The 21,131-nt window shown below is 42.4% G+C and overlaps 1 protein-coding gene across 2 annotated transcripts in view; it reads left to right on the top strand.

Moving 5' to 3' along the window:
- The first annotated feature begins 1,152 nt into the window (after positions 1 to 1,152).
- The window catches only part of rasl10b (RAS like family 10 member B), a 237,726-nt gene continuing 217,747 nt past the window's right edge, over positions 1,153 to 21,131 (top strand). The window contains exons 1-2 of one of the 2 annotated variants that reach the window (XM_043718028.2): positions 1,153 to 1,512; positions 18,191 to 18,508. In XM_043718028.2, coding sequence (XP_043573963.1) covers positions 18,278 to 18,508 — 231 coding nt within the window. In that variant the 5' untranslated portion in view covers positions 1,153 to 1,512; positions 18,191 to 18,277. Of the gene's footprint in view, positions 1,513 to 18,185; positions 18,509 to 21,131 lie in introns of both variants that reach the window. The other variant, XM_043718027.2, reaches the window with a different exon arrangement.

Here is a 21,131-nt window from a genome sequence, read left to right as displayed (position 1 = left end):
TATGATAGATTAACCCCACTCCTGCTTGCTCCAGCTGTTTGAGAGAGCCATTCCATACTCCTAGACCTTAATTCCAGCCCCAAGCATACATATTCTTTCCTTTCGACACATTGATTCAATTTTCTTTGGGAATTTTCATAATGAATCAGCCTCTTTTGGTTTACTATTGACTGAGCTCATGATCCAGTGCTGTACTGAGGGAATGTTTCACTGTTTGAGGAACTGAAGGGATATGAGGACAAGACAGTTTCTTCCTGCTTCAGAGAGTCCCTACAGTGTGGAAGCAGGCCATTCAGCCCATTGAGGACAGACTGACCCCCTGAAGAGCATCCCACCTAGACCCCCCCCCTCCCTTACCCCTTTAACTCTTCATTTTTCACAACTAACCCACTAAAAGTGTACATCCCTGGAAACTATGGGCTAACCCGCCTGCACATCTTTGGACAGTGGGAGGAAACCCATGCAGACACGGGGAGAATGTGCAAACTCCACCCAGACAGTCACCTGAGGGTGGATTCCTGGCACTGTGAGACAGCAGTGTTAAGCACTGAACCATCATGCCACCCCAATCAGTCAGATGTTAAACTTAAGCCAGAGGCTTAAAGGAACATAAGAAGTTCACCCAATTGCCCCCAAAATATTTTTTTCCACTCATCACCCCTAAAAACCACCTGTCCCTGACCATTTCTGGCCCTGACTGGTCTGTGTTTCATTAGCTTTGCACTCAGCAGAGAGGGCCAATCTTTCCCTTTCCAAACCTATTGTTGTCACTCATTTTTCATCCATATCCCTCCTTTACCACTGTTAGCATTCCCTTTGCCTTTTGGTCTGGCAACCCTGACTATCTGTTCTACCCAGTCCCCTTTCCCCCCTGTCAACATCATAAAAAAATCACTTTCCATCTCCTTTCAGTCTTGAAGTTATGCTGGACTAGAAACATTAACTCTGTTTCTCTCTCCACAGATGCTGCCAAAGTTGCGGGGGTTCGTCTGGGATTTTCTGCTTTTATTTCGGACTATTTTGGTGTAATTTAGCCACTCTGCCTTAATAACAACAATAATTACCGTTTGAAAAATAAAATCCTCCGACCGTTATAAAAACGCGCTCTCCCTGCGAGGCTAGATAACAAACGCAACCGTAGCATAGTTTCAATCCACATTTGTTGGAAGGTCAAGCTGATGGTCTTTAGGACCACGGAGAATCATCAGTGCCTGATGAAAACAGCATGCGTTGTAGAAGAGGAGACGGGAAGGCACCAATACAACGTTAGAGCGCCATTCTCACTCAAGGCAGAACGGTAAAGGGGAAGATTACTCTTCCTCCACTAAGACAGTTCCGCTAAAGAATTCGAACAAATGTTCCACGGTTTTAAAGCAATTATTTATCGATGTTCACAAGGATCTGCGACTTATGTTCTCATGGAAAGGTTCTTCGTTCTGGGAGTATTGCCTTTGTCCAGCAGGTGCCTCTCGCCTCCCGATCTCAAACTCCAGCCGTAACTGAGAAGAGAAGGTAAGAACTTCAGCAGATTCCAGAAGATGCCTGTGGTCCATGGGGAGGTTTGCGAGACTGCCGTTGAGAGCTGAACGCCAATTTAGTACATTTCTGGTAAATGGGCTGCACATTCCGTCCACATATCAAATTGCTTGCAGGTATTTAACCCAGAGTATTGTCAGCCAAAAGAAACTTTTCAGTTAACGCTATGGTCATGTTCGCACAGAGAAAAAAAAAATCCTCTGTCGGTTCCTTAGAATCCTTAGACTAACAGAATAAATGCAGTGAAATAGTGGTATTCCCCTGTATGTAACTGTGTCTGTGTTCATATTCATATGCTCTATGGGTCGATCTCTGCTGTTTTCTCTGCATGTGTACCTTTATTCACTGTGTAAGATTAAGTCTGTATCTATGATCTTCTGCATGTGTGATTTTATGTCGCTGTTTATGCTCTTGTCTGCGTTTCTAGCTGTATTTTTGTCAGCCTGTGTTTCCATATTTATTTTTGCATTTGTCCATATTTGTGCATTTTTTTTCTCTCTGTGTTTCCGTGTATAGCTGAGTACGTCTGGTAATGGGTGTTTTTGAGCATAGATTTTGAATGGCCCGTTAGGAAAAGAACGCTGTGCCTCCTGTAGATTGTAATTATAAAGCTGAGCGGCTCATCGGAAGGCCGCTGCCAGTTTAACTCACAAACCATTCAACTGATCTCGATGTTGACACAAGTAACGACTGTATCCTGACCATGATGCTGATTAGGGGATCGCTGTGAAGCTGACCATGGTGCTGACCATGGTGCCGATTAAAGACTGACTGTGGAGCTGACCATGGTGCTGATTAAAGACTGACTGTGGAGCTGACCATGGTGCTGATTAAAGACTAATTGTGGAGCTGTCCGTGGTGCTGGTTAAAGACTGACTGTGGAGCTGTCCGTGGTGCTGGTTAAAGACTGACTGTGGAGCTGTCCGTGGTGCTGACCAGCCTTGAGCCCTTGCGCTGCTTCTGGATTTTCTGAAGCCGCAAAGTCTCCGATTGAAAATCCCAAATCTGCGCTTTTTCACAACTGAACCTGTGCCTTTGGTATTACATAGACACAAGCAGTCAGTTAAACAACCTTGCTGTTAATAATACATTTATTGATAAATTGTTCATTAATAATGTCAATTCGGAAGAGAGTAGAAAACTTTCATTTATAATGTCAAGCATCAGAGACCATTGGCAAATTGATCTGAATCTTATTGGGAATCAAACACTGATTCAGTTGCAGGTCATTTTATATTGGGGAATTAAAGAAAAGTACTGCAGTACACAGAATATTTATTCGAGCAGCTTGTGGTGAAATTTCCTGGTTATATTGTCTCTGGAAATGAGACTGGGTTTTCCTCCATTCAAGATAGTGTAGCTGTGTTCCACATAATTTTACACATTGTTATAATTAGCACATAGGTGATATAAAAATACACCCAGTTGCAAGCAGCAGCCACTACACAGTTCTCATGCAGTCCGACCTATTTTTAGTTCCTATGGCTGTTATTCTCATATATGCTTTGCTGCACTGCTTGTTAATTTAGGTTCAGGTTTATGTATATGTTTGAATGCATACATGTGGGTTGTTTATGTTGGTCTACTAGGCATTTCAAGTGTTACATGTTAGTACCACTCATGTGATCTAATTGGTAAGATACAATTGGGCAGATGGATATGAATAGAGAGAAAAGGGTTAAAATCTGAAACTGAAGCAATATCTTTGGCCTAGTATATCGTTGCATGATTATTTTTAGTATTGTTTGAGAACAGACGATTTGTTTAAGCTTCTGGAAACAACAATAACAATGGGACAGGATATGAGGGGTTATTTGAGGGAATAAACATTGTCTTTGGATTTGTTTTTTTTGGTAATTCTGGTTTGCATTCTGAATGAAAACGATCTGTTATTTAAATTACGGAGGGCACATGGATATTAGGAATTAGTGCTGAGCAGAAAATTGCATTAAATTATGCTGTTTCAGCTCTGTGAGTGGTTTACCTGCTGTTAGAGGCGAGGGTTAAATGGGATAGAGCAGAAAATAGCAACAACAACATCCGCTGAGCTTTGTTGAGAAGCATTTTCTGCCCTGTTAACATTGACCTTATTAGCACTAACAACCTGCTGTTACTTAATTGCCCACTGTTAATAAATGCCAATTAAGGGCTTGTCCAGGGCTGCTAATGATAATTGGAGTTGCATTGTTGCTGGGTGAAATAACTTCTTCAACAGTAGCCCATGCTTCTCCAGTGAGTGGGAATTATGTTTAATATCAGCTGTAGAGGTGTTTGTGATGAAATTGGACCATTAAAATATCGGTAACCTACATCAAGTGGTTACTAATGAGCATTGCCTTATTTTGACTCAATGAATGAAATTCATTATACAATCATAGTCTTTAATTGTGTAAAATCCAACTGTTTATCACTGCTGTTGGTTTTTCTACTAAGGAGGAGAGTTTTCTTTTTTCTCTCCCCCTGTTTCAGACAGACTTCTTTGATTTTTGGTTTTCTTTAGTGTTTATTGTGGTTGTTTTCTTAGGTTTCTAAAAAAAAGAATCCAACTGTTCTATATCTTTACAGCATAAATTTGATTTGATGTTGAAAGCTATATTTTATGACTTTGAATTTCACATCACAAAAGCAGTCTATCAAGTGCAACAGGTTAGTAATACTGCATGTCAGTCTCTTCCCACTCATCCTATCACTATATTCTTTGAATTCGTTTTCATTCATGTTTTTGTCAATACATAAAATGTATGTTATTTGGCATAATAGAATCACACAATCACGGAATAGTTATCACAGAGAATAAGACCATTTGGCCCATCATGTCCTTGTAAGAACACTCTAAGAACTTTCAGCTGCTCATATGCTTTTTCTCCATCTCCCTGTACATTCTATTTTCAAGATAATCACTACTGAAATTGCCTCCATTACTCACAGGCAGTGCATTCCAGAAATTCACAAAAGATTCTCCGACTGCACCTTCCAAACCCATGACCACTTCCATCCAGAAGGACAAGGGCAGCAGCTACATGGGAACATCATCACCTGCAAGTTCCTTTCTAATCCACTCACCATCCTGACTTGGAAATTTATCACCATTCTTTCACTATCTCTGGGTCAAAATCCTGGAACTCCCTCCTTAAGTGCATTATGGGTCAACCTATAGCATATTGACTGCAGCAGTTCAAGAATTCAGCTCACTACCACCTTCTAAAGGTCAACTAGGGATGGGCAATAAATGCTGGCCAACCGGCGATGCCCATGTCTTGTGAATTTAAAAAAAAGATGTCAACCATTTATTCTCAAAGTTCTCTTTTGATTTAGCCAAACTTGTTGCCAGCTTGTTCTTCACTCATAATAATAATGACAGTTTCTCTCCACAGCTCTAACAAATTGTCTCTCAAAATTCTTTCTGCAAAGAGAATATAAGGCTACCTCACTCTCATCTCTCAGGGATGGCACGGTGGCTCAGTGGTTAGCACTGTTACCTCACAGCGCCAGGGTCCCAGGTTCAATTCCAGCCTTGGACGACTGTCTGTGTGGAGTTTGCACATTCTCCCGGTGTCTGTGTGGGTTTCCTCCGGGTGCTCTGGTTTCCTCCCACAGTCCAAAGATGTGCAGGTCAGGTGAATTGTCCATAGTTGTTAGATGCATTAGTCAGAGGGGTGGGGTTACTCTTAGGAGGGTTGGTGTGGGCTTGTTGGGTTGAAGGGCCTGTTTCCGCACTGTAGGGAATCTGATCTAATCCCTTCTCAAAAATCTTTCATTACATCCTAAATTGTGGTCGTGCTCAGAATTCCCAGTTGATGATGAATGAGTGTTTTGTAACTGTTCATCATAACTTTCTTGCTTTTGAGCACTATGCCAGCGTTCATAAAGCCTGGCATCCCATATGTCTTACTAACTGTTTTCCCATGTAGCCTTGCCACTTTTGAATGATTTCTGCTCTTCCTCATCCAATAGATGGTCTTGCTTCCATTTACCAATATGTGTCACTATGTGTTACCAATATGTGTCTTATAATTCAACTATCCAGATATCTCTCACCTATTTATATCCTCTTGAATTTTATCACTATCCTCGTCACATTTCACAATAACTCCAAGTTTGGTGTTAATTGTAAACTTTGAAATTATGCTCTTTCCCAAATTGAGGTTATTAATAATGATCATGAAAAGCAGTTGGCCTAATACCAACTTCTGAACAATCCCATTGTTTATAATACCCTCTGCCAGTAATAGAAACAACCAATCACTGCAATTCTGTTTTCTGTCACTCAATCAACTATTTTGAATCAATTTTTTGAGAGATGTTATTACATTCCTCTGGAGCAGGTGGGACTTGAACCCAGGTCTCCTGGCTCAGAGGTGGGGAAACTACCACTGTACCACAAGCACCCCAATCAGCATTATATCCAATCTGTCATGTGGCCATTTTTCAAACAATTTTTAGAAGTCAATGCATATCTTATCTATTAAATTAGCCTCATTAATCTTCTCTGTTCCTTCATTGAAAAGCTCAATCAAATTGGTTGATCATGATTGACCACAAATATTCTGTGCTGGCTGTTATGAATAAGGGTTTAACATTTGAAACTCAGTACCATTTATTACCAAATTTGTAAAATTATGACCGTAACCTCTGCAATGTCCACCTTTCTTTCCTTCAGTATCCTTGGGTGCATTGTACCTAGTCTTAGTGGCTTACTAACTTTAAATACAGTCAGCTTTTCATCATTTGATCCTTTAGAAGATTCTTGGATTACTTTAGATGTTAGCTGCAGCCTCTTCTCATACTCTCTCAATACTGCTCATTTCTTTAATTTCATTTTGCCTCTGTATTTCTCCAAGTAGCCTGGTATTCCTTTGTGTTATCAAAGTGATCGTTGGCACGCATTCATCTTTTTTCTGGTTTTATCCTTCTTTCTATTTGTTTCATCATCTAACCACACAGCAATAAAGGTGATCTCTGTTCAGTTTAAGAGTAACTTGTATAGTGTGTGCAGATTGTAGCTGACAAAAGAAAAACCTGCCTGAATGTTCCGAGAATTTAAAATCTTCTCTCTTACAATATCCATCCAGCCATGTTTGATCTGACACACCTTTCTGTTTCAAAAATCAGTAGCACAATGGCACTGGAATAATTCTGGTGATTTCAGTCTTCAAGTCCTGCTTCTTAATATTTTTTTCTGCCTAAAATCTGCCTGCAGGTCTTAATTCCTCTTTCTACCTTTGTTATCCATGCCTATGTGGACCACATCTGGTGGTGCCCTGTCGGAGTGCTCTGCAATAAGTCTCATGATTGACAATGACAGTAGGGAGGCAACATACTATCCTGGATACAATTTAATAATTTTTCCCAATGTTCTATCAGGTGAGTTTATTGTGTTTACATGTACATTTGCCCCCAGGAGCTATGATACTAATGCTGTTTGTTAAATCTGTGTCCTAAACTATGTCTAATAGCTCTCACACCCTCGGGCTGTGGTGTTATTCATGTTTGGGAATGCAGAAGTAGCTCTATCTCCAATCACTAGAAACTCAGATGTAAAAACATGCTCCCCAGGAACCTCCTGAGATCTAATTTCTTGAAAGTGTTTAAGGTTTTCAATTAATATTTGGACTGGTTTGGAGTTTGAATCAAAGATGTCCTAAGAGAATTGTGAAGCAGCAAAGATACAGCGATTAAATAATTAAATGGATGTATGTCTGGAACACTCTTAATTGAACCATTTGATATACAGTAACTGAATCACTCGATAAAGGGAGTTCAGTAGATTTGGCTTGGATAAAATGCTACATTATAATATTGTAAAATTAATAGAAAGTTTAGAATAAGTTTTCCTAGTTTGGTAACTGGTTTGAAGTTGCAAAGTGTTGCCTTTAAGGGAACTGCATTTAAATGGAAAGAAATTAGTATTAGGGACATAATTTACTCTTGGCCATTTTTCTCTCTTTAAGTCTAATAAACATTCTGACAACAGACTATGACAAAACCTTCCGATTTTCGGTTTGACGTTGGCAGTTTGTTTATAATTTTAATCTGTCATATATGATACATAATAGGAACAAGAAAGCAAGTTCAAGATCTGGATTGGTTGTGAGATAAGCCAAAAGCATAAATTTGATTTTAAAAATTGTAATTATGGCAGTGGATCGAGGGATTCAAACATCGGAGTGGAAAGTAAAGGAGAGGTTACAAGAAATAACACAAGAGAGGGAACATTCTTAAACTGCCAACACAGTCTGCAGCAACATGGCAAAATGCATAGAACATCCTCTGGGCAGGGGACCATAGAATCATAGAATCCCTAGAGTGCAGGTAGAGACCATTCGACTCATTGAGTCTGCACTGACCCTCTGAAGAGCATCCCCCCTCTCCCCCACCTTATCTTCATAACCCCACATTTACCATGGCTAGTCCACCTCACCTGCATATCCCTGGACGCAATGGGCAATTTATCATGGCCAATCCACTTACCACATCTATGGACTATGGGAGGAAACTGGAGTACCCAGGCCAAACATGCAAGCTCCACACAGTCACCCAAAGCTGGATTTGGACCTAGGTCCCTGGCGCTGCAAGGCAGTCATGCTAAGCCACTGTGCCACACCTTGAGTGTTGATCACCATGTGTGGCTTGGTGGCACTATGACAGACTGTTCTAACTCAGCTAACTAAATTCTAAAGGACATAGAGGCCAGACTGAGCCTCTAAAATGTAGTGAGAGAATTAACAAGAGAGAAATATCAACTTGGTTTTGTCTTTATCAATCTCTTGTACATGGTAGGAAAGGCTATCAGATTGTCCATGTGGTTATAAAGTCCTTGTGGTTCTAAGATTTTCTCCAGTACTCTGGAACATTACCAGTATGGAGGCCGTGATGGATTAAAAGCAGATTCAACAGTTCAACATTGGACAAAAATTTCACCACCATTTGTAACGTCATATCCCTGACTCTACTATGACCATCAAGCTGGAGAACTGTCCCTGGTTCAGAGAGAAGTGCAAGGCAGTAGGTCATGGGCCGCAGCAGGAATATCTGGAAACCAGGTGCTAACCCCATGAAGCTACAAACACAGGGTTACATACATGTGAAAGAGTGGAAGCAGCATGCAACAGACAGTGTGCTGCTGCATTCAATCATGAATGTTCCTGGGCAATTAAACAATCAATTGGGATATAGGAGGCTCCACAATATACACCCCCCTCAATGGTGGGGAAGCCCAGCACAAAACTAAGAATTTTGCAACCACCTTCTGCTGAAAGGACCATCCATCTCGGCCCCCTCTTGAGGTGCGCCAGCATGATAGAAGTTAATCATCAATCAATTCAGTTCGTTCCACATAACATCAATGAATGGCTGAAGGCACTAATTACATTGAACAGTATGAGTGCTGTCTACAGCCTGACTGTGGTGCTGAAGGCTTTTTTGCTCCATACTTGCCACTCTTCTATCCAAGTCGTTCCAGTATAACTACAAGACTAGCATCTTCCTGATAATGTGGAAAACTGCCCAGATGTGTCTGGTCCACAGGAAAACATAATGAATTGAATCCAACCAATTAAAGCCTCATCAGTCTCCTCTTGATCATCAGCAAAGTGATGGAAGGGGTTGTCAACAGTGCACTAACCCAGCAATAACCCACTCACTGGCACTTATTTTAGGCTTTGCCAGGACCACTCAGCTCCATATCTCATTACGGCCATGATCTAAACATGGACAGATGGGCTGAATTCCAGAGGGAAGGTGAGATTGACTATACTTGGTAGCATTTGGCTACGTATGGCATCGAAGAGCTTTCGTAAAACTGAGGTCATTGATTTCCGGGGGGAAAACTCTCCACTGGTTGCAGGGAGAGAGTGAGGGCTGCAGATGCTGGAGATCAGAGTCGAAGAGTGTGGTGCTGGAAAAACACAACAGGTCAGGCAGCATCCGAGGTGCAGGGGATTCGACGTTTCGGGCGTGAAAGGCTTATGCCCGAAACGTCATCGCTCCTGCTCCTCGGATGCTGCCTGACTGACTGTGCTTTTCCAGCACCACACTCTGTGACTCTGCACTGGTTGCAGCCACGGTTAGTACAAAGGTTTTGTTTGTTGGAGGTCAATGAACCGCTGCCCAAGTCACCATTCAGCCCAACTATGATCTGCTGCTTCATCTCCCTGTATCAAATGTTGGGGAGTGAGGATACCAGCTGGTGATCAGTGTTGAGCTCCTTCTCTACTCAGCTGCAACCTGTACCCACAGCTAAAAAAAAATCCAGATTTGAGCTGATAGCGGTAAGTTGAATTCATATTACACAAAGACCAGTTCCGGGAAGAATCTTGACATTTGATGCCATTGTCACTGTTTACCATCTAGAAGAGCAATGTCATCTAGGTCAATGCAGTCGGTTGTTTACCTCCCCCCCACCCCACCCCATCCACCACTACAACATCTGCTTCCTCACACATCCTATGGTTAAGTGCATGTAATAAAATATTAATAAATATTTCAGTTGGGATGGCAAAGCAGAAAATCTGCAGAAGTAAAGTAAATTATGAGAGAAAATGAATGAGGTTCATGGGGAAAAATTGTAGGGAATTATGGATACACACTGCTGTCCATAAGTCATTGTTAATTAACATCCTGATTCATTGCTTCAATGTGACATCTCATTAACATCCTAATCCCAATGACTGCCTACATAGGGCCAGGGTAAATGTGGATAGTCAGCTTAACCTCAATGGTTGGAAAATTACTGGATGCATTTCTGAGGAACAGGCTAAAGCTAGATGTAAAAAGGTTTGCATTAACAAAAGATAACCAACGTGGATATTTAAAAGGGAGAAAGTGTCTGACAAAGGTGATGATTTGGTTTTTGAGAAAATAACAAAGAGGGTTGATGCGGGTGATGTATTAGATCTCTCTATGGAATTTAACAAGGTTTTTCATAAAGGGAAGGTTCACATTGCAACTGGTCACGAAGTTAGGAACCCATGCGATCCATGGCAAATGGCCAAGTGGGATCCAAATTTGGCCAAAAGGCAGGATATAAAGAGTAATGACCAGTGGATGTTCTTGTAACTGGACTGTTTCTAGTGCGGTTCTGTTTGTCTCAGAACTGGACCCCTTGCTTTTTGAGGTACTTGAGGTATTTGTTTGTTGGTTGAAGGGTCCACTGATAGGGCAAGCATGAGTCATATAAACATGAACATAGGACCAAATGAAGACCATTCAGCCCTTCAAGCCTGCTCCATCATTCAATGGTCCAACACTGACTCCTCCACACCATGACTGCCATTGACACCACTGGCTCAAAGTGGAAAGGATCTCCGGGAAGATTGCGCATATCGACACAGGCATCAAGTTTTTACAGAAATGAAAGAAAGTAGAAAAGATCACAAAAGGGCTCAGATCACAAACCCACTCAAGTTGACCTACAATACACAACTCTCGTAAACATCTCACTCATCTCATACACCATTTGTACAGCCAGCGCCGTAACCTTGAAATCAAGATCCAGTCCATGTTCTCAGCTTGCGCTCAAGATACAACAGTACGGTTATGAGACACTGCCAAGCAGACCAGGCAATGAAACTACACCACCTACTTGCACACCAAGAATAAGAAACTGGAGCAACTTGGCATCATCACTAGCTGTAGCCAAGCGCACCACCAACCCCCCCCCAAGCATCACAGTTCAAAATGGCACCACCATAGGGAAATCAATCATCAACTTACCGGACCACACCCTTCAACTGGACAAAATAGAAATTCTCAGCCGAGGGCTCAATTTCTGCTCTACCACCAAGATGGACCCCACTGGTCTTGCACAGAGGAATTTATCAGATGAATGAAACTCTAGTAATCCTTCCACAATGTCAACAGCGAGCCCAGTGAGACAATCAATGATCCACAACAGTTGACAGAGAGATCCGTGATGGAGCGGCCAAAGAAGGAGTTGATGTGGACCCCTCTGGAGGGCTGTTACCCTGGCAATGACATGCACGCTCAAACTGTCAGGAAATGCATGAACACAAGATTCATCAGTCACACCCACAAGGTAGAGCAAAATGTCATCTGAGAACAACACAACACCATTCATGCTCTCAAGACCAATTGCAATATTATCAGCAAACTAGCAGACAAAGGAGGAGCCATCGTCATTCAGAATAGAATGGACCACTGCAAGGAAGTGTACCGATAACTGAGGAACACTACAGGAAACTACCTGCTGATCTGACCAAAGAACACACCCGTGAATCAACAGGCTGATCAAGACTTCTGATCCAGTCCTTCAGAGTACCCTACACTCTCTCATCCTACCTACTTCTCACGTGGGGAACTTCTATTGCCTTCTGAAGATATGTAAAGCCAACATACCTGAATGTATCATCGTGTCACACAATGGGATCCTGTGTGAGAACCTCTCTGGCTATGTTGAGGGCATCTTGAAACCCACTGTGTAAGGAACCCCAGCTTCTGTCGCGACACTACAGAATCTTACAGAAACTCAGCATCCACGTTCCAGCCGAACCAGGAACATTCCTTGTCACAATGGATGTTTCGGTACTCTACTCCTGCATGCCTCACAATAATGGCATCACAGTAACAGCCTCAGTACTCAATACCAACAACTGCCAATCTCCTGGCACCATCCTACAACTCATCTGCTTCATGCTTGACCCAAACATCTTCACCTTCGACAACCAGATCTTCATCCAGACACACGGAACAGCCATGGGGACCAATATGCCAATATTTTCATGCACACGTTTGGGCAAGACTTCTCTTCTGCGCAGGACCTCCCCCCAGCGCGATACACCAGATATATTGACAACATTTACTTCCTCTGGACTTGTGGTGAGGAGTCACTGAAACAACTACACAGTGATATCAACAAGTTTCATCCCACCATCAAACTCAACATGGACTTCTCTTGAGAATCAGCCTCATTCTTGGACACCCGCACCTCCATCAAGGACAGACACTTCAATACTTCACTCTGTCACAAGCCCACAGATAACCACACGATGCTGAACCTCTCTAGCTTCTACCCTGAACATCTTTTTAAAAACCACCTACAAACAAGCCCTGTGTATACACAGGATCTGCTTAGATGAGGAGAAATGGGACTGACACCCGATGGTGCTGAAGGATGCTCTCATAAGAACAGGATATGGTGCTCAACTCATCGATCGCCAGTTCTGACACGCCACATTGGCAAACCACAACAACCTCCTCAGAAGACAGGCACGGCCGATAGGGTACACTTTGTCATCCAGTACTTCCTGGGAAATACTGTGTTCTTCACAGCCTGCAATACATTGTCGATGAGGATGAGCACCTCGCCAAGATCTTGCCTACGCCTCCACTTCTCGACTTTAAACAACCGCCAAGCCTTAAACAGATCATTGTTTGCAGCAAACTGCCCAGCCTTCAGGACCACATTGACCACAACACCATACAACCCTGTCTTGGTAACAACTTCAAAGACATGTCAGAGCGTCGACATGGATACTACCATTACATGGGGACATCCCCCACTACTTACATGGCAGATACTCATGTGACTCAACCAACGTTGTCTATCTCATACACTGCAGGCAAGGATGCCCTGAGGCATGGTATATTCTGAAACCATGAAGATGCAATGACAATAGATGAATGGACACCGCGCAGCAATCACCAGACAAGGATGTTCCCTACCACTGGGGAACCACTGCAGCCGTCAAGCACACTCAGCCCATACCTTCAGGTGACCATCCTCCAAGACGGACTTCACAACAACGTAGAATGGCCGAGCAGAGGCTGATAGCCAAGTTCGGTACCCAATGAGGAGGGACTCAACTGGGGTCTTGGGTTCATGTCACACTACAGGTGACCCCACTACACTATACGCTCTCACACACACTTTCACAGACACACACACATATACATACTCTCTCACACAATCACACTCACACACTTACACAAATCCTCTGAGGATACATCAGACACAGAATTTATGAGTAAAAGATCAAAAGGTCATACAACTGATTTGAGGGCATTCCTGATGAAGGAAGGGCTTATGCCCGAACATTGACTCTCCTGCTCCTCAGATGCTGTCTGACCCACTGTGCGTTTCCAGCCGCCCACATTTTGACTCTGATGGCCAGCATCTACAGTCCTCACTTTCTCCCGGACTCCAGGTTAAGACACAGACTCTAACAAGGCTTCACACCTGAAATGCATTGTCTGACCTGAGATGTCGCCTCTTTTATATTGAGAAAACCTTTGGTTATCTCAGGGCAGTGACTTGAAAGAAATTCTGGGATTTACATATTGATCTATCGAAACCTGCATCTCCGTTTTAACTGATTAAAGACTTAACAACCATCTGGGTTTGTTCAGCACATTTGCATCAGTTGTATGACCCTTTGATCTTTTACTTATAAACCCTGTGTCTGATATATCCTCTCTCACTTGCTATCTGAAGGAGAAGTGGGGCTCTGAAAGCTTGTATTTTCAAATAAACCTGTTGGACTATACATCAGTGTTGTGTGATGTTTAATATCACTCAATCAGGTCATGGTTGATTGATTTGAGTTCCAAGTTCCATATTCCCACCTATTTCCACCAACCTTTGACTAGTAAAAATCCAATTACCTCTCCTTTAAAAATCTTCAATGATCCTGTCTCCGTCACCTTCTGAAACAGAGTTCCAAAGTCACACAATCCTCTGAGAGACAAAATGTCACTTCATCTCTTCCCTAAAAGGGTGACCCTTAATTTTAAAGCAGTGTCCACCTTGTTCTGGATTCACCCACCTGCAGAAACCTTGTTTCCACATACACCTTGTTACAACTGTGCAGGATCTGACAAGCTTCAGTCAGATCCACCCCTTCGCTTTTGTGAACTCTCGTGAAACCAAGTCTAATCTTTCTAAATCTTCCTCATCAGATAATCTACTCATTCAAGGTATTAATCTCATAAACCTCTTCTGAACTACTTCTGATCCGTTTACATCATTCCTCAAATAAGCAGAGCAAAACTGTGCATCGTATTCAAGATATGGTCTCACAAGAGCCCTGCATATCTAAAATACAATTAAAAATCACACGACACCAGGTTATAGTCCAACAGGTTTATTTGGAAGTACAAGCTCTAAGAGCACTGCTCCTTCATCAGGTGGAGTAGGATCTGTGTCCTATGATTCTGGATCAGTGGTGCTGGAAGAGCACAGCAATTCAGGCAGCATCTGATGAGCAGCAAAATCAACGTTTCAGGCAAAAGCTGCTCCTTGGATGCTGCCTGAATTGCTGTGCTCTTCCAGCACCACTGATCCAGAATCTGGTTTCCAGCATCTGCAGTCATTGTTTTTACCTCTGTGTCCTATGATCCTGCCCCACTAGCTACCTGATGAAGGAGCAGCACTCCAAAAGCCCGTACTTCCAAATAAACCTGTTGGACTATAACATGGTGTTATGTGATTTTTAACTTTGTCCACCCCAGTGGGACTCCACATCATATCTAAAACACCAACATCCTTTTTATGTTCAATTTCTTTTGTAATACAGACTAACATCCTATTGTCTTTCTGATTATGTAATGTGCTTGCACACTAACCTTTTGTGACTTATGCATGTTCACTTTGTAACATTTAGTCTTGATTGCTTTTGCCAGTGCCCCATGAATAGGAACCCAATTCTCCTACACCACTCCTTGAGCCACACATCCACTCTTTAATCTGATTCATCCTTTGCCAAATTGCACGTAGCTCAGGCAATAATTCAGAGATTATTACCTTTAAGGTTCTGCTTTGTAATCTGGCACTTAGCTTCTCAAACTTCCACAACAGAACATTCTTCCTAGTTCTAACCACGTTGTGGGTATCAACATGGATCACAACCAATAGATCGTCCCCTTCCAACTGCAAGTTCAATCAAGAGCTGAAATATCTGAAACATCTTCTGCAGCTGTACAGGGCCCTGGTGAGACCGCACCTGGAATATTATGTGCAGTTCTGGTCTCCAAATTTGAGGAAAGACATTCTGGCTATTGAGGGAGTGCAGCGTAGGTTCACGAGGTCAATTCCTGAATGGCGGGACTATCTTATGTTGAAAGATTGGAGCGACTGGGCTTGTATACCCTTGAGTTTAGAAGACTGAGAGGGGATCTGATTGAGACATATTAGATTATTAAAGGATTGGACACTCTGGAGGCAGGAAACATGTTTCCGATGATGGGTGAGTCCTGAACCAGAGGACACAGCTTAAAAATAAGGGGTAGGCCATTTAGGACAGAGATGAGGAGAAACTTCTTCACTCAGAGAGTAGTGGGTGTGTGGAATGCTCTGCCCCAGAAGGCAGTGGAGGCCCAGTCTCTGGATTCGTTTAAGAAAGAGTTGGATAGAGCTCTCAAGGATACTGGAATCAAGGGTTATGGAGATAAGGCAGGAACAGGATACTGATTGAGGATGATCATAATGAATGGTGGTGCAGGCTTGAAGGGCAGAATGGCCTACTCCTGCTCCTATTGTCTATTGAAATTCTAGGCAGACAATACAGCCATCTAGACTGACTCTTTGATGCAGAGGATAGTGTCAATTCCACTCATAGATACAGACTGGGAGTAGGACAGTTTGATGGGATTCAGGGGGAAATATTTTCACCCAGAGAGAGATTGAGATCTGGAACTTGCTGCCTGAAAGACAATAGAGACAAAATCCCTAATAACATTTTTAAAAATGTGTACAGTGTGTATATTTGAGAGTAATGGTTTCGAGCTACAAGGTAGGATTAGACTGGTTAGCCTCTTGTCAGCTGGCACAGGCATGGTAGGCCAAATGGCCTTTTATAGTGTCAAGTTTTATTTCTTTTTATCATTCCAATTCAATGACAACTAATGTTCAGCTACTCAGTGATGACCCAAATAACTTTTATTTGAAAAGCAGGTGTAAGAACACTGTGCGCCTGTGTGTGTTCACGTCTGAGTATATGTGCATGAGTATATACATGTGTGTGTACGTCTGAATGTATGTGCATGAGTATATATGTGTCCATCTGTGTGTATATGTGTGTACACATATGTGTCTGAGTGTGCAAGTGTATATGTCTGAGTGTGTATATTTATTCTCTGAGTGGGTGTGTGTCTATATGTGTGTATGAGTGTGTATGTCTGTGTTTATGTATCTATGCATGTATGTGTGTCTATGTGTGTGGTGTGTATCTGTCTAAGTGTGTATATCTGTTTTTACATGTATCTGCATTTGTGTGTGTATACATGCCTGAGTGTATCTGCACATGTGTGTGTATTCATGTCTGAGTGTATCTGCATTTGTGTGTGTATTCATGTCTGAGTGTATCTGCATTTGTGTGTGTATACATGCCTGAGTATATCTGCACATGTGTGTGTATTCATGTCTGAGTGTATGTGCATATGTGTGTGTATACATGTCTGAGTGTATCTGCTCATATGTGTGTATTCATGTCTGAGTGTATCTGCTCATATGTGTGTATTCATGTCTGAGTGTATCTGCTCATATGTGTGTATTCATGTCTGAGTGTATCTGCATTTGTGTGTGTATACATGCCTGAGTATATCTGCACATGTGTGTGTATTCATGTCTGAGTGTATGTGCATATGTGTGTGTATACATGTCTGAGTGTATCTGCTCATATGTGTGTATTCATGTCTGAGTGTATCTGCTCATATGTGTGTATTCATGTCTGAGTGTATCTGCATTTGTGTGTGTATTCATGTCTGAGTGTATGTGCACATGTGTGTGTATTCATGTCTGAGTGTATGTGCACATGTGTGTGTATTCATGTCTGAGTGTATCTTCATTTGTGTGTGTATTCATGTCTGAGTGTACCTGCATTTGTGTGTGTATTCATGTCTGAGTGTATCTGCATTTGTGTGTGTATACATGTCTGAGTGTATCTGCATTTGTGTGTGTATTCATGTCTGAGTGTATCTGCATTTGTGTGTGTATTCATGTCTGAGTGTATGTGCACATGTGTGTATTCATGTCTGAGTGTATCTTCATTTGTGTGTGTATTCATGTCTGGGTGTATCTGCATTTGTGTGTGTATTCATGTCTGAGTGTATCTGCATTTGTGTGTGTATACATGTCTGAGTGTATGTGCACATGTGTGTGTATTCATGTCTGAGTGTATCTTCATTTGTGTGTGTATTCATGTCTGGGTGTATCTGCATTTGTGTGTGTATTCATGTCTGAGTGTATCTGCATTTGTGTGTGTATACATGTCTGAGTGTATCTGCATTTGTGTGTGTATTCATGTCTGAGTGTATCTGCATTTGTGTGTGTATTCATGTCTGAGTGTATGTGCATATGTGTGTGTATACATCTGAGTGTATGTGCATGAGTATATATGTGTACGTATCTGTGAGTATTTTGTGTACAAATGTGTGTCTGAGTGTGCAAGTGTGAATGCCTGAGTGTGTACATGTATTGTCTGAGTGTGTGTGTGCATGTACATATGTGTATGTGTTTATGAGTCTGTATGTCTGTGTGTTTGTGTATTTATGTGTACATGTGTGTGTCTGAATGTGTGTGTCTATATGTGTGGTGTGTGTGTGTATATCTGTGTGTATGTGTATCTGTGAGTGTGTATCTGTGCGTGCGTGCGTGTTGAAGGATGGGTCCTAATGGCTTCTTTCCTTTGTTCAAGAGCAGACTGATTGGAGCTATGTGACCATGGTTCTCGCGATGATCTGACCGTCAGTCCCTGGAATATGCACGCCCGCCGGCCATCTACACCACATGTCCTGCAACGGCATGGTGACAACTTTCAAAATAGCAATCCTTGGAGCGCAGGGGGTTGGGAAATCAGCAATTGTGCACCAGTTTCTCTACAACGATTACAGTGACCACTATCGGCCCACAAAAGCACGTCGTGTCTACTTGCCCGCTGTGGTCATGAACGAGCATGTGCACGACCTACAGATAATGGACTTCCCACCCATTCCATCCTTCCCAGTCAACACTCTCCAGGTAATCGTTTTGATCTCCACGGTTCCCCTCGGGTCATGGGGGCTATGTTTTTGGTGAATGGAAGGCTGTCTTATCAAAGCTAGTAGCAAGCAGGTTCAATTAATAGTCAATTCTGTTGACAAGTGGTAAAATCAATTGCCTGACTAATAACCTAAAACAGCTCAGCTTGTAGTGACAGATTTTTCTGCCTTTTTTACACCTTTGTTCCCTTTCAATAGTTTTATATACCTTACATTACTTTCTACAGTTCTGCTTTGTCCCTCTTAATTCCTCTCTGTCTGGTCACCCAGTTTTATAATTCTTTTATTAAAGGTTACTTGGATCATCAAAAGTTTGCACCTCATTCCCTAGCCCAGCAATGACCTGCATATGCCATACCTTTATCATTTGCCTTAGCAGATTAACCCAAACATCAGAGCAATTTAATTTACTCTCAGGATGTGGATGCTGTTGGCAAGGCTGCATTCTTTTTGCCCATCCCTTATCTCCCCAGACAGCTGGCATGGTGGCTCAGTGGCTAGCACTGCTGCTCCACAGCATCAAGGACCCAAGTTTGATTCCAGCCTTGGGCAACTGCCTGTGTGGGGTTTGCACATTCTCTCCATATCTGTGCAGGTTTCCTCTGGGTGGTCCGGTTTCATCCCACAGTACAAAGGATGTGCAGATCAGGTGAAGTGGCCATGATAATTGCCCATGGGTTACTCTTCGGAGAGTCAGTGTGGACTTTATGGGCCGTATGGCCTGTTTCCAAACTGTAGGGATTCAATTCTACGATTCTTCCTGAGGTAGTTGTGGTTTACCTTCTCTGTGCAGCTGGTGGCTTGATTTGACTGAGGATCTTGTTAGCTCACTTTGGATTGCAGATTATATAGAATGGCTGGTTTCCATATCTGAGGATCTTATTGAAAACAGTTGTGTATTTATAAGATCTTTTTAATTGTACTTATTAGCTTTATATTTCCTAATATTTTAAATTAACCTCAAGTGGTGTCGCAGCAAGGTTTGAATTTGTAATGTTAGACCTCTGAATTGCTTATCCACTAAATTTCCTCACTTAAGCCCCAGGTGGTTTAATAATTCAGGGAATGTGAATGCAAATTCTAATTTTTCTTTATGCAAATTGACTTTGCATTGCTTGACTTCCTCAGGTTTTACTGGCCTAATATTTTTGAAGCAATATTCTGTGTTTAATTTAACCACAGGACAAGTAATTTTTAAAGATTAGATTCCTTACAGTGTGGAAACAGGCCCTTTGGCCCAACAAGTCCACACCGACCCTCTGAAGAGTAACACACCCAGACCCATTCCCCTATACCTAACACTATGGGCAATTTAGCATGGTCAATTCACCTAACCTGCACATCTTTGGACTGTGGGAGGAAACCGGAGCACCCGGAGGAAATCCACGCAGGCACGGGGAGAAAGCTGTAGCTAGTTTCTCTTATTCAACCCATAATGTTCCTTAGCCATTATCTTCATCTTCTACTGTGACTTTCCTTATTTTACTTGGCACTACCACAATACATTTTGATTGCTCTTTGTCATCTTCTCATGAGCCACCCACTCCTCTTCCAACGCCACCACAACTTTCCATCTGCTCTTCTCCTTAGAATTATAGAGTCCCTACAGCGTGGACACAGGCCGTTTAGCCACACCGATCCTCCATGGAGCATCCCACTCAGAGTCACCCCGCTCAACCCTACACTTCCCATGGCTAAACCATACAGCCTGCACATTCCTGAAACCATGGCTATCCTACATAACCTGCACATCATTGGAGTGTGGGAGGAAACTGGAGCACCCGGAGGAAACCCACGCAGACACGGGGAGAATGTGCAGACTCCACACAGTCACCTGAGGAATCGAACCTGCGACCCTGGCGCTGTAAGGCAGCAGTGCTAATCACTGAACCACCCTGCCACCCTTTTTTTTGGAAGTTCCATCACCATCACTTACATTTCCTCTCCTTCTCTTCCCACGACCTTTACAATTCTCTCTATTCTTGGCCACTGTCTTTGAAAGAGGTTTCTTGATTTTCTCCTTTCTCGTTACTCCAAATATCTGTTTCATCTCCTGCATCTTGTTACTATCCAGTTATTGCTGAAGAAACACATATTTTGTTGAAGTTTTTTGTCTTGCACTCAACTGGTCAAGCTGAAAGAAATGCTGATTTAAAGAGAAGACAACATTTATACTGTATAAGTTTAGTACTTATTTGTCAGTCATCATCTAACAAGTGTACTCGTCATAGCAATGCTGTGACCAATCAAATCCATTTGCCAAACAATCTGCCACCATGAATTCCAGGCACTGGAAGTTTTTCACTTCAGTCAAGCTAATGTGTTCGGCCTACTGATCCTGAGATCCCATCTTCAAGTGTTTTTCTCCAGAGCCTCTAATACAAAGAGTCTTCATGATCCCTACCACGTAGATCAATGTTATCAGTAGGCACCATAGATTGTGGATTTCCTGACTCACTTCCTGATCTCGAATATCCATGACATTCAGGAAGAGGAAGAGGCCTCAGTCTTGAGTCTTCGTTAGCCCAATTTTGGCTTCTGAACTCTGACTTTCTGCCACACTTTTTTTTTAACTCGTCTGGGGCCCTTTACCTTAAGTTTAT

Source organism: Chiloscyllium plagiosum, unplaced genomic scaffold (assembly GCF_037043375.1).
Source record: "Chiloscyllium plagiosum isolate Xiang-an unplaced genomic scaffold, Cpla_swu_hap1 HiC_scaffold_31, whole genome shotgun sequence".
Classification (NCBI taxonomy): Eukaryota; Metazoa; Chordata; class Chondrichthyes; order Orectolobiformes; family Hemiscylliidae; genus Chiloscyllium; species Chiloscyllium plagiosum.
This window is presented reverse-complemented; position numbering and strand designations above follow the sequence as displayed.